Raw genomic sequence first — 14,250 nt, forward strand, 5'->3', positions numbered from 1 at the left:
CCCTCCAGGGTCTGGTGGGCAAGGGCAGCAACCGTCCCTCCTGATGCCCCAGCTATAACCAGCATGAAAGACAAAGGTGGTCGCAGGGCTTGCCGGGCCTGGTGACGCCCTCACTTGTTCCGTCCTCAGAAGCTGCTGGACAGGAAGACGCCTCTTTCTCCCACCCCGACGCTCACACCCACAAACAGGCTCACACTCTCTGGCCAGCAGAAATCAGCCCTGCACACCCCTGTCCCTCCTCCCCATCGTGGGCACGGGCCAGCCCACAGGCCTTGAGCCCAGGTGCCAGCTCCCTTCCTAGGCCCCGCCCCACCCCGCACTGGCTTCCTGTTCCTGTTGCCTGCTCCGCTCAAGCATCCTGGCTCTGAGGCCAGGGCTGCAGCCCAACGCCACTGCCTGGTTTTAATGGGCCCAACTCTCACACCTCGGACCACCGCCGCCTTCCCCACTTCCCCACAGGCTCTCCGGTACTGAGGTCAATCACCCTCCTCATGGTATATATGAGTTCTGTTTCTCTGTATGCTTGCTTTTTGGACCAGGCCTATACTTCTTTCCAACAGCCCTGCATTCACATGTTAACTTAAAGGGGATTTTGGACACCCAGGCTTCCAGGGCACGTGACTGGAGGGGTGAGGAGGAATGAGCCCTGTGGGCTTTGCAAGCAGGACATGTGGTGTCCAAGCCCCAGTCATCCTCTCTGAACCTCGGTCTCTTCATCTGAATGTGGGCATGGTGATGACAGAGGCCCCACCTACCTCACACAGGGAGGTCATCCTTGCTGAAAGCCTCCTTAGGCAATAACGTGCTACACAACTCTGAGCCTTTATTCATGGTCTCTGGCTTCAGTGAGGTAGGTAGACAGTGCAATGCGGGGTGGCACGAAACATCAAATCTAGTGGAAAGGACAAGCTTCCTCTATGTGCTTTTCTAACTATCTGGGGTGAAAGGCCAGGTTTTTGTTTTAGTTTTCTTAGTTCTCAATCCATCAAGAAATGATACTTTGGTAAAATACAAAATTACACACGTGGATGTGGTGACAGTATCAGATTGACATAAAAGTTTCAAATTACTTATTCTCAGGTCCTTTTATAGGACACGTAACAGTTCAAAAGCCCAGTGCCCTCCAAGCATATGGTAAATGGGCTTATTAGCTCTTTTTACTTTTTAAAAAGATTTATTTATTTATTTATTTATTTATTTATTTATTTATTTATTTATTTATTTATTTATTTATTTGACAGAGAGAGAGAGAGAAAGAGCACAAGCAGGGGGAGCTGCAGGCAGAGGGAGAGGGAGAAGCAGGCTCCCCGCTGAGCAAGGAGCCCGACACAGGGCTTGATCCCAGGACCCCAAGATCACGACCTGAGCTGAAGGCAGATGCTTAACTGACTGAGCTTCCCAGGCGCCCCCATCTACTCTTTTATTCCCTAGTGTTTGTTTTGATTAATTTTACAAACAGCTCAGAAGGGAGGGTCACAGTGGCTGCGGTGGGCTTCACTTGCAGGGCAAGCTCAGAAGGTCTGTGACAGTGGGCAGGGAGACAGAAATGTCCCGGGTTTTTCTGCTCCGGGGGGCAGCGAGAAGTTGGGGTGTTTATGACAAAAGCAGTGGACTCTGAGCACCAGAGCAGGGGCAGGAGAGATCATGTGGTGAGGACCCATTCAGATCCCAGTCCCATAAGAAATGGGGTCTCTGAAAATTCTTGGACAGAATCGTCCCGTGGACAGTATTTAGTGTAACACTCGTGGCCCTCCTCTCTCTAGCACACCAGGTTGAAAGGTAAGTCTTATTTACCAGTGTGGTCCCTTCAGCGGGTATCAAGTTATAAAGTATATTGGGAGCAGCTGGGGTCTGCTCTGGATGGGGGTGCAGCCCGGAGGCTGATGGCAGAACACGAATGAGTAGAAGATACCCAGGGACAGACAGGCCTTGGGGACAAAACGAAGAGAGAGAGACAATGATTTCTTAGCCTCGGGGCCAGGGGATGGTTAAGGACACTAGAGGCTGTACCTTATGGCTCCCAGGCCAGCACAGGAAATGCACAAATAAAGACCCCAGCCCGAAGCCAGCTCTTACTCTCAGCCTCCCAGCACTCCCCCCTCCATGCCACCTGTCGGGATCTGAGCCAAGCTCCCTCCTCTTTCCAGGCTTAGCTGGATGACACACACTCAGCTGCTTTAAAGCTCTCTGGTCAATCTGTTCCCAGGGCCACAGCTATACCAGGTCCCCAAGAAGCCCTCCGGCTATGCTCCTCTGCTGGGGACAGGAGGCCAGGACAAGCACCTGCTCCACAAGCCAGCCAGACAGCCTAGGAGCCAGGGGACCAGGAGCCAACCTCTAGCGACAGCACCAATGTCCCTCACGTGGGCTCCCCTGGGGGCCCAGAGGCCTGCTGCCTGGGAAAGCCCATGAGCTCTCTTCTCTGGGGTCAGTCTTTCTGTTCCCCCAGTGGGCTAGGGGGCCCGTTCACAATAGCCACCTCAGCCCTCTGCCTCCCCCATCAGCATTGCCTTCCCCATGCTCTCTCTCCTGTCCTGGGGCCTCTCTTGAGAGTCCAGGGTGCTGCAAGTGTCAGCTAGGGCATGGGCTGGACCACGGCAGACTATGACCTGCACAGGATGTGCAGCACCTCCCACCAGGGTTCCTCGGAGGCCAAGGCTAGGCTACTACCTGAAAGGTCTGGTAGACATTGGCCCCACTGGCCCTTGCAAGGGGCAGGTGTATTATACGGCCCACCCTGCACATTTGGATCCCCTTTGCTATTTGCAAAGTACCCCTGGAGGTTGGACAGGACAGATATTACTGGTAGCCGTATTTTCCCAATGAAGCAGCAGAAGTTCAGAGCAGTTCAGTAATTTGCTAAGGTCACACAGCTGGGAAGCAGCAAATCCAGTGCTGTTTCTTCTATCAAACCGAGGTTGCTATGGCCTCCTAAAATGAAAAGGTTTGGCCGGGCAAGGGCAGGATGGACCTTTGAGAAGCACTGGTTCTCTGGTGCTTGCACACGTTTAATTCCCATGGGCAGCTAGGAGGAATGCAACCTTATAATCTCTGTCTTTCAGAGGAGGAAGCCAATGTTCAGGCAGTGACTTCTGCAAGGTCACATGGGTGGTGAGTGGTGGAGCCAGCACTGAAACCCAGGTCTGTTATATTCTGAAGACAGTGCTCTTCCTTCTACACTAGCCCCTATTCTGGGCCAGGGGAGGGGAGGGCATATGACCCTCTGACCCTTCCCCCACTCAGCCTTGCCCCTGCTCCCTCTCATCTGTCCATCTCTGGACACATTTCCACACACCTGTCCCTGACTGCCTTGCACTTTCTGTCCTGGGGGCCTACTCCACCTCTCGGTGATGTGCCCTCCCTCTGGGTCCTAGTGACTCACAGGGATGAGCCAAAGGGTTGCTGGGTCTCTATTTGCTCTAGGTGGTGGCTGTGGTCCCCGGTGCACCTGGATGAGGGGCGGAGCTCTAGCCCACAGATCATGACCACACATGTAGATGGGGAATTACCGGTGGGCTCTGACTCAGCCTGGCTCCCCTTCCCCCTCCCACTCCAGCCTGCACTGGGGCCCTCCACCTTCTCCCACAAGTTGGGGAGGAGGGGGGCACCCTGGAAACCTGGGAGTACAGCCTGGAGTCGGCTGCAAGCTGGAAACTCCTTTGAAGTTCCCTGTTTTATCTTTCAACTTCGTGTGAATTTTTCATTACAGGCCATAAAATATCCATGTTTGCTTTAATATTAAAATGCTTAAAATTACTTACCAATTAAATGACTTAACTTCTGCTTGCCCCCCGCCCCTCCCAACCTTCCAGTAGAACTGGCACTGGTACCCGCAGGTGCAGCCCTCTGGCTGAGAGCCCTCCTACCTCCAGCTGGCGCAGCCCTCCCTCCCTTTGCTGTCCCTTTCACTAAGGCCACCATTCACCGTGACTCTCTAGTCCAAAGGAGAAAACCCTGCCCCACTGGGAACATCTCCTTGACAGGCCAGTTACAAATCTGACCTCCTGCTCCCCACTGCCTACTGGCTTGGGCTTTCCCATTCTCAGCTGGAAGGGGCTGAAAGAGAGGAACCAGCTGTCTTCGGGGCTGGAAAGGAACTATCGCTCTGCCTCTGAGTCTAAGGCATAGGTAGGCAGGCTTGTTGAGCCCATGGGGTGTACCCTCCAGAGCACTGTTCATCCTGGGCAACCCTGGGGCTCCTCCCAGACTCAGGGCTTATGGCCTCCAGAGGCCTGGGCTTGGGGCCGGCCCCGTAGCACACACTTAAACAGTGTCTCCTTCTCATTCTTTATTCTGAATGCACCCGCTAGCCTGCTTCTCTCCTCACTTTGATCAGACTCCAAGACCCAGGTTCCCTCCTTCCAGGTCCTCAGGTGGGGCTGAGGCCCAGGGTGGGTGTGTGGATGGCAAGGGGAGGGCCCTGGGTGGGCCAGCCAGGGAATGGCAAGTCCCGCTGTCCAAGCCACAGGGCTGGGCTGGTGGAAACCATCAGGCTGTCTTACTGACTCTTCTGGAAGCAGATCTCAGCTCTGCCACAACTCACAGTGCAAGCCCTCTGGTCTCTAGGGGCTTCCAATTCAATGCAGAAAACAGGAAAGTTGTAAGGGTGGTGGTAGGATTCAAAGCCTGGGGAATGTCAGTGAGCTCTGCAGCTGGAGGGGTGCATCGCATTGCCCAGTCTTAATGTCCCCAGGCGCCTGCGGGACACACATCACTGCGTGTAGAGCATGCATGTGTGCACGTGTGTGCATTTGCGTGCTGGGGGGATGCCATGACACTCACCGGGGGGTGCTTGCGCTTCCGCCCAGGCCGCCCCACCTTCCGTGCAGTTGTGCTGGGCTCCTGCCGCTCCTCCTTGCCACGGGCCTCCTCCTGCTCCTCTCCCTCCTGTGGGTACAGACACAGCCTATGAAGCCAGGGCGGGATCCGAGAGGACTCCTCCCCTGTCCCCCCATCCCATGACAGCCACATTTCCAGAGCCATGTCAGGCTGTTCCCCTACCACCCCAGCAGGGGTGACTTTCATCTGTGTCTTGCCTGGTGAAGCTTCAGTCAACAAATAAAACCTTGGGGGACTTCAGGGTAGATACTGTAAACTTGGCACCGTGCAGCTGTGTCTCCTGGTGGACACATTTTCTCAGCCACAGAATCACAACACATGCTCTGACATAAAGCGTGTCTCTGGATAGGGTTTTATTTATGTGAAACAAATCTTACACAGGTACAAAAATTAAATTAGTTATATATTTAATGGGTCACTTTTATTGAAAAGAGTAAGATCCCCTGAAAAGAATTATTAAATTTAGCAACTGGAAACACATGCAATACTTGGAATGAGGACCGTGGCAAATGATAGAGGACTGTCGCGGCCCCTGAGAATACACCTGCCAGAAGCATTTGCCCCGCATGTCTGTCACCCCACAGGAGCATCTCACAGACATTGTCTGGGGTTTATCTTGATGCCTTCCCTGAATTCACTGAGCCCTGGACCCGAAGTCTGGCTTCGTGACCCACCTCATCCAGCACCTACGAGGGCCGGGCCCTGCAACATTGTCTCCTGGAGCACAGTCAGAAACCTAGAAAGTCCTCCTGCCTCACTGCTCCAGCAGCCCGGCCACAAACCACCCACGGGTCGCTTCTGACTCAGCCGGCTCCAGCATGACTAATCACAAACAGAAACAATGTTGGGGAAGGAGAAAGGGACCCTGAATCAGCAGAGGGACTACAGGCAGCTCTTTGAGCACTGCATGATGTCAGGAGCCAAAGATGGCTTCATAGTCCTCCCTGGGGAGGATGCCAACCCTGAGCAGCAACTGGTGCCCCAGAAGAGTAAAAGGGAAGGTGTGCGGGTTCCCTGTGGATTTAATCAAGATGTCCCTCAACATCCCACTCAACTTTCATTTTCTGTGATTTCAAAATCGCTTGTGGTTTGCCCGTCTGTGGGCGGGAGGGGAGGGTCCAGGATGGAGAGACAGAGAGTCTGTACCAGGACCAGAGACCCTTGACAGGCTCTTTTCAGGAAAACATGGCGGAGAAGCTGTGAGGACAGAAAGGCTACAGGGGGAACCGCCAGATGGTGGAGGGGCTGGGGCACATACCCCATGGTAGGCCAGGCCTCTGGTTCTGGGCTGTTCCTTGAGACCCCTGCAGACACCCCTGTATAAGAAATGATCATTTGGATCGCAGGGAGAGGACGTATTACCAAAGTACCTTAATCTTGGTGAGTTGGTTTTTTTTTTTTTTTTTAAGATTTTATTTATTTATTCATGAGAGACACACAGAGAGAAAGGCAGAGACACAGGCAGAGAGAGAAGCAGGCTCCATGCAGGGAGCCCAACATGGGATTCGATCCTGGGTCTCCAGGATCACATCCTGGGGCAAAGGCAGGTGCACAACCACTGAGCCACCCAGGCGTCCCTTGGTGAGGGTTTCAACTGATATACACAACTGAATCAACTGGATCTTGGTGAGGGTTTCAACTGGATCCAGTTCAACTGGATCAACTGGATCTAGTGAATTTCAGGCCGAGATGGTGCTGGTTCCACTGCTGCTAAATGAGCACGATCCTGATCATTCTGACTAGGTAACAGCATTCACAAAACAGAGTCCACAGGGCACCTGGGTGGCTCAGTTGGTTAAGCATCTGCCTTTGGCTCAGGTCATGATCATGGAATCCTAGGATCGAGCCCCACGTCCGGTTCCCCGCTCAGCAGGGAATCTGATTCTCCCTCTGCCTTTCCTCCTCCCCTGCTCATGCTCATGCTCTCTCTCATTCACTCTGTGTCTCTCAAATAGATAAATAAAATCATCTAAAAAAACAAAAACAACAGTCCATGTGAGGTTATGTGAGGTCATGCGAAGGCACAGGACTTAGAGCAGACCAAAATGGGTATGAGCCTGGCTTCTTCATTAGCTACTCACAGTATCACTCTCTCTGAGCCTCACTCTCCTCGTCCATAAAAGGGGAGTATGAAGGTGCCCACTCTGCCTGCTTCTCAGGTTTTGAAGAGTAATGAACAAATATTTTGTCCTCTTTTTTTTTTTTTAAGATTTTATTTATTTATTCATGAGAGACACAAAGAGAGAAAGAGAGGCAGAGACACAGGCAGAGGGAGAAGCAGGCTCCATGCAAGGAGCCCAACGTGGGACTCGATCCTGGATCCCAGGATCACGCCCTGAGCCAAAGGCAGACGTCCAACTGCTGAGCCACTCAGGTGTCCCATGTTTTGTCCTCTTGTCTGTTTTGCACACTGCTGAGTTCCCAGAGCCTCAAACAGGTCCTGCACTTAGTGAGTGCTCCACATGCCCCCCACGGGAGGGAGCTTCCATTTTCCCTGGCAGCAGGAGGCCGGCTCAGCCCGCTGTGTTTGCCTGGAAAGCACCAGGCTAGACCTGGCCGAGCTGCTGACCGAGCTGCTGACCGTTCCTCATGGCGGGGCCCATGGGACTGAAATGCACAAGGCAACGGGCAAGAGAGGGGGGCACCAACGTGCATCAGGATCAGTCTGGGTGGCCACAGGGTCTGGGAAGACTCCTGCTGCCCAGAAATTCCAGGCTTGAACTATTTCTTTAGCAGACTGCATTTCTGGCAGAGGGATTCATCTGATTTTCTTTTATTCTTAACTGACCTGAGACCCTGCACAGCAACAAGGAGACACAGTTACCCTACTGAATGACCTAAAAACAAAGGTACTGGGGATTCCCAAATGGCTCAGCAGTTTAGCACCTGCCTTCGGCCCAGGGCGTGATCCTGGAGTCCTGGGATCAAGTCCTACATTGGGCTCCCTGCATGGAGCCTGCTTCTCCCTTTGCTCCCCCCCCCCCCCCCGCCATGAATAAATAAAATCTTAAAAAAACAAAAACAAAAACAAAGGCACTTGACATTTCAGGACTGGCAAGCCCTGGCTTCCATCAGCACGTGGAGACAGCCTTTTGGGGCTGGGTGTGGTGGTGCCCTGATAGGCAACTCCCGTGCTACCTGGACACTGCTGTAATTTGGCACGTTTAGGGACCGGTGCTATGCCTGATGCACAGGAGATGCTCAACACATCCTACCCCGCTGTATTCAGTTCAGTGCAATACACCCCTGGAGGAAGGAATGCCTGGACGCCATGTTACCTAATCAGGTCTCAACATGTTGATAGTGTGGACATCACCACACTATCAGGGTAGGCTGCCGTGTGTTGAGCCTGCACCCTGTGCCAGGGGCAAGGGCAAGGTGCGACACGGCCCCTGTTCAACAGTCAGGTGTCGGGCACAGCCCAAAGAGCCTGGGCTGGGACTCAAACCTAGGTCTGTGCAACTCCTGGCCCGTGCCCATTTCATCAGGCCCTAAAGTACGGATTTGTGAAAAGCATGTTATTTGGGGCCAACCCATCACTCTTCCATGATGTGGCGATGTCACAGGGCAAAGAGAAGGGCGGCGGGACCTCCTGCTCCGGGCCCGCCTGAGTTCACACAAAGTTAGGGGGATAACACAGAGGAGGGTGAGAAGATGGCTCAGGGCCATGCTCCTCAAGGAGGCGTATCAAGCCATCCATCCCCTCATCTGCCACAGGGGCAGATCTGGTTTCATTCAATATCTTTGCTGAGGGACTGAGCAAAGGAATGTAAAACATGCTTATCAAATCTGTAAGCAGCACTGAATAGGCGGCGTCACTAATACTCTGAAAGGAAAGAATCTGATCCAGGGTGACTTGGAGCAGCTGGAAAACAGCAACAAATTTAGTAGGAACAGACATGAGCCCAGGTTGGTTTCCTCATCCATCAGCTAAGGGGACTGCATTAGTCAATCCCTACGGTGGGGAAGTGGCAGGAGAGGGGCAGACATTCTAGTTGGGTGGGATTTGGAGAGGGTGGGGTGGGGGGTGGCAGCGGTGAGCTGGACTTTCTGACCTGCTCTTGATCACTAGTAATTTCAGGCTATTTACCCTGTATTGCTTTCCTCACCTATAAAATGGGGTGGACGGTATCTCCTTTACAGAGATGCTGTGACAATTCAACAAGGTAATATATCAAAAGCTGACACAGGATAGCCCCTCAAGTACATGCTAACTTCTGCTCTACACATCCTGACCAGAAGGATTCACAAAAGTGCATCCCTCCCCCTTCCCCGGCCCTCCCTCCCCATCCCCGGGCAAATCCCAGCATCCTGCATTTGCAGCCATCACTCACTGCTACAGACAAACCCCAGCATCTGGCTGGTCCTGCTGCAGTGAGATACTCAGGAACATGGGGCTCTCTGATCTTTCCAAAATGCAAAGCTGATTATGTCACTCTGCAGAGCTTAAGCCCTTGCTGAGGGGGCTTCCAGGGGCCTGCAGGATCAAGCCAAGCTCCTTAGCCAGTGTGAAGGAAGGCCCCCAGGATCTGGCAGGCCGCCCTGGTCTCCTCTCCCCACGGCCTTCCTCCCACCCATCGCCAACGGACTGCACCAGGTGCAAAAGTGGACTTCTTCCCTTTCCAGTGCCTTGGCATTCCTTCTGCCCCAACCACCTCCCCCTCAGCTTGACCAGCAAACCCTTACTTCTCCACCTCATTTCCCAGATTTCCTTTCCCGGGGCTTCCTCCTCTGATCCTCTGACTGAGTCCATAGGTCCTTTCTCTCCCATAGTACCCACTACCCAACACTGCAATTGTCAGCTCTTGTCCTAGACAGGCCACGAGCTCCTCGGAGGAAGGGACTGTGTCTTACCTCAGCATCCCCAGGGCCTAGACCGATGCACCTAGCATGAGGCAGGCGCTCAGAAACACTTGATGAGTGACTGTCACATAGTAGGTACTCAGTAAGAGAGTCCCCTCCCACACACACACACATACACACAGAGAGGTGGGCATGCAAATCCACAAACCAGCACAAATATAACTGTGTATGAGGCTCCAGTACCACTCTGATCTTTATGATTTCAAATCAAGAAACAAGATGACTAAAATGTACTTTCTAGGCTTAAACACAATCATGTCACTTTACATTTATGTAACTCTTTACAGCTTTCAAAGCACCTTCACATTTGGTGGCCTGTTAGATTAGGTAGTTACCATCAGCCTCTCTAAACTTCTGAGGCTATGATTTGACCTAGATTTTAACACAGCTCGCTGGATGGATTATTTTAAGCCACATACAACTTCTCATTCTGATGAGCTGGGCTGTGACGATAATAATCTCTAGTACATGGTAATTAACAAAGCATTTTCACATACATTGTTTCATTTTATTCTTCTGCTTTACAGAAAGCAGAGCCGTATTATTTTTTTCCATGACACAGGCGGGAAATCTGAAGCTCAGAGGGGTTATCTAACTTGCAGAGATCAGAGAGCCAGGAAAAAAGGCTTTAGAACCAACATTTAAATCTTTTGATTCCCAGCTCATGGGTCTATCTGCTGCAACACCGCACTACACCCTACTACACTATGTGCTACTGACGTGTGTGTCACCGTGTGCGTCACCAGGAAACCAATGAGCATGCAGTCAAGCCAAGGTAAAGGCACACACTGGCGCTCGCATGTACACATCCACACAGCTGTCTCAGGAGTTCATGCCTGGACATAGGACCCCTCCCCTTAAGAGATCTATGTCCCACCCGGAAACAGCCAGCCAGATGTACGTGCTCCCTTCAGAACATACACCGGATGCTACTGACCCAGCATCCGTTGAGCAGATGTCTCAAGTTGGTGTTTGAGTTGAGGGGATGAACTTGCCGGATCCAGCCAGTCACTTGCCCAGACCCTTTGGGACAAGAAGCACGTACAGCCTTGGCCAGCTGGCTGGCTGGCCTCCAGGGGCTCTGTCTGTGATCGTGGAATTCAGTGAAACCAATTGGCCTCCCTGTCAGGCCCAGCCCCATTCTGGGCTGCCTGAGGCCCAGGTCTGCAGATTGACAGCCACGGGACTCTGCACACCACACTGCGCATACGCGCTCACAAGTGCCCCACACCCGGGCTGGGCCTACACACAGGTGGGCAGCAGGACGTTCTGTTGGAGAATGTGCAGGGAGGGCAAGGCAGCGGTGTGAGTGGCTATCAGCCCTCTGTCTCAATTATTCAACAACATTCAACAAGTATTCATCAAATGCTTAGTCCGCTTCATACTATACATATCGATGAAAGCCTCTATCCCTCCCAGAGGGCCATGCTCCTGGAGGGCAGTGGCCATGTTCTCTTTGCCCCTCCAAGCCCCCACAGCTCCCAGGAACCTGCACACAGCAGGTGCTCCATAAGTACCAAACGGTTGAAAATGGTGGTACTTGTGGGTTTTCTCAGGCCCTCCTGCCAGGGCTGCAGCCCTCCCAAACAACCTGTGCGCCATGCTGAGTCCTCACCGCCTTCCAGAATGGAGACTACACTAAGCACACACCCAACACACTGCAGCCCAGCCATGATGACCTCAAGGCCAACATGAGACCAGGCCAATGGGTGTGCTCAAAAACATTTATACATCACCTACCGGGTACTGGATACAGAGATAAGCAAATAGAACACTCAGTTTAGAGAGAGACAACACATAATCAAAGAAGTACCTGAGTAGAGTGTCCACCTCGTGGCCCCAAGGCCGCCCTCGCTGGCCATACACAGCCCATCATTTCATCCCCACCCCACCGGGGAACCCCTTTCTGGAGGCATTACAACACCACATAGGGCATGATTTTTATTGATTTATAGAAGGAAAGAATCCAGACGAAACTGCTTCATAGCCATGTGACCTTTGCAAACTTTCTTAACCTCCCTAGACCTCAATTCCTCACCTCTAAAATGGGGATAATGAGAGGAGATGCCTCCAGGGCAATCAAGAGGATGAAGCGAGCTAATTGCCAAGCCAAGGAAACTCCTTTGCACAGTATGCCCTTCCATACTGTGCAAACGGTGTGTGGGACGATTACAGGTAATATCCCTAATTGCCCTGTGGCTCTCCGCAGGGCATGGCCAGGCCCAGGTGCCAGAAAGGAAGGGCATCATCCCCTTTTCCCCCTCATCCTGGGACACCCACTGCCATCTGCCCATTTCCACTCTGGGCGGGTAAATACATAGATTGCTAGGTAGGTAGATAGCAAGCTGGCTAGTTTTCCAAAATAAGTCACAAGACTAACTTAGTATGTGCCAGGCCCCTGTGTTAAACGCACACCATGGGGGCACCTGGATGGCTCAGTGGTTGAGCGTCTACCTTTGGCTCAGGCCATGATCCCGGGGTCCTGGGAACGAGTCCTGTATCAGGCTCCCAGGGAGCCTTGCTTTTTCTCCCTCTGCCTATGTCTCTGCCTCTCTCTCTGTGTCTCTCATGGATAAATAAATAAAATCTTCAAAAAAAAAAAAATCACCACTACCACACACACACACACACACACACACACACACACACACACACACCATATAAACCAGCTCACGTAAATCTCTCATTTCCCTGCTTAGAGACCACATAGCCAAGCAGCAGAGTCCAGATTTCGAACAGAGGTCTGTCTCCAGAACCCAAGTGACACCTACTCACAACTGCAAGTTACCCAAACTTGATGTGCATACGCATACCTCCTTTTACCGCACCACACAGATAGTGCATGTTTTATGAATTGAAGGTTTGTGGCACCCTGTATCCAGCAAGTCTATTGCTGGGTATTTTGCTCACTTCATGCCTCTGTGCCACATTCTGGTAATTCTTGCAATATTCCAAATTTTTTCCTTAACATTATGTGTTATGGTGATCAGTGATATACAACTTGCTGAAAGATCAATTAGCACTTTTTAGCAATATTTTAAAATTAAGGTATGTAAGTTTTTCAGACATCTTGTACGCTTGATAGACTCCAGTAGAGTACTAACATCTCTTTTATGCACCGGGAAGTCAAAAAATGCATTTGACTTGCTTTATTGCAATATTCACTTTCCAATGGTAACCTGAAACTGAATCTACAATATCTCTGAGGTATGTCTGTCATATATCTAACTTGGAAAATTTTACAGAACCTGAAGTAAAACACAGGTTCCAGTCAGCTCAGGGGTGGGCACTGTTTGCATCACACACCTGCTCTACGGGACCAAGCATCTAAACGACTCCACTGAGTTAAAAATGGATGCATCCAGGGTGCCTGGGTGGTTCAGTTGTTAAGCATCTGCGTTTGGCTCGGGTCATGATCTCAGGGTCCTGGGATTGAGCTCCGCAGGCTCCCTCTGCCTGTCACTCCCCCTGCTTGTGCTCTCTGTCAAATAAATAAATAAAATAATCTTTAAAAATAAATGGATGCATCCTTATTATTAGCTGTGTTCCTGAAAAGGGAAGGGTAAAGCTGCCTTTTCTGTAACTGAATGTGCTAAGAGGAATGCTATTTAAACAGCCCCTGTAGTGACTATTATAAAGCAAAGAGCCGGCCCTAAGTGATGGTGTGTGGACATCTGAGTGTAATAAAGGCAGAGCCTGCCTGGAGTGTGCAATAGGCCTGTGCAACAGCAAGAACAGTAGAGTAGTGGAGCTGGGAAAAGCCCACCCCAGGTGCCCTGTAGCTTGGGTATCAGACTGCAAGAAGTGGTCAGTGCCCAAGGGAAGTCGGCACTTGCCAGGCCTCTGGATTGGACTTAGGTGAGGGAAAAGCCCCGGCCACCGCACTGGCCACACATGCATACACACCCACACACGCACACAGGTATGCTTGCTGTGATTCCCTAGCACAAATATGCATCCCCTGCTGTTGCTCCTACTAGCCAGCTGTCCAGGAGAGGCCTCCCTCCTCTGGATAGTAGGCAAGACTGCTATGTTCCCATCCCATTCTTTTACTAGGGAATATTCATTCAGTTCATCCAACAGACTTGTGAAGCCCTACTATGTGCTGGGTACCTGGAAAGGTCCCTGGAAAGAAAGAGAGGAAGAGAAGAAGAGAGAAACAATGCGTGCAGGAGGGAGAGGAACAGTAAGAAGCAGTGTGGCCACAGCTCTGTCTTTGTTGAACAGTGTGTTTCTGGAGTGTATGTGTATGCGCTTGCACACAGCCACCCACAGTCGTGCACACTAGCCTTGTCTGCAGATTCTTACTGGAGATGAAGTGTCCCCAGCCTTCACTCCAGGGTAAGAGCGCTGCTACCCCAAGTAAAAGCATGCTCTGACCATCCCGACTTCCAGTCCAGATAAACGTACTGAACCTGCAGCAGAAGCAAGATGGGTGGGACTGTGGAGTGTAACGGCCTCCACCAGGAGGCAGCCTGATGAGCACCAGCCAACAGCGGAGCCTGCCGGACTTCCACGCCACCACCTAACTACCCACTAGCTGTGTGA

The 14,250-nt window shown here is 51.8% G+C and overlaps 1 protein-coding gene across 1 annotated transcript in view; it reads right to left on the reverse strand.

The window, feature by feature from the left end:
• DNMT3A (DNA methyltransferase 3 alpha) overlaps nucleotides 1-14,250 on the reverse strand; it is a 105,401-nt gene that overhangs the window by 59,970 nt on the left and 31,181 nt on the right. Inside the window, 1 exon segment of the mRNA XM_055327179.1 lies at nucleotides 4,783-4,887. Within this exon segment, the coding sequence (XP_055183154.1) occupies nucleotides 4,783-4,887 (105 nt within the window).

This window comes from Nyctereutes procyonoides, unplaced genomic scaffold (genome assembly GCF_905146905.1).
Source record: "Nyctereutes procyonoides isolate TBG_1078 unplaced genomic scaffold, NYPRO_anot_genome, whole genome shotgun sequence".
NCBI lineage: Eukaryota > Metazoa > Chordata > Mammalia > Carnivora > Canidae > Nyctereutes > Nyctereutes procyonoides.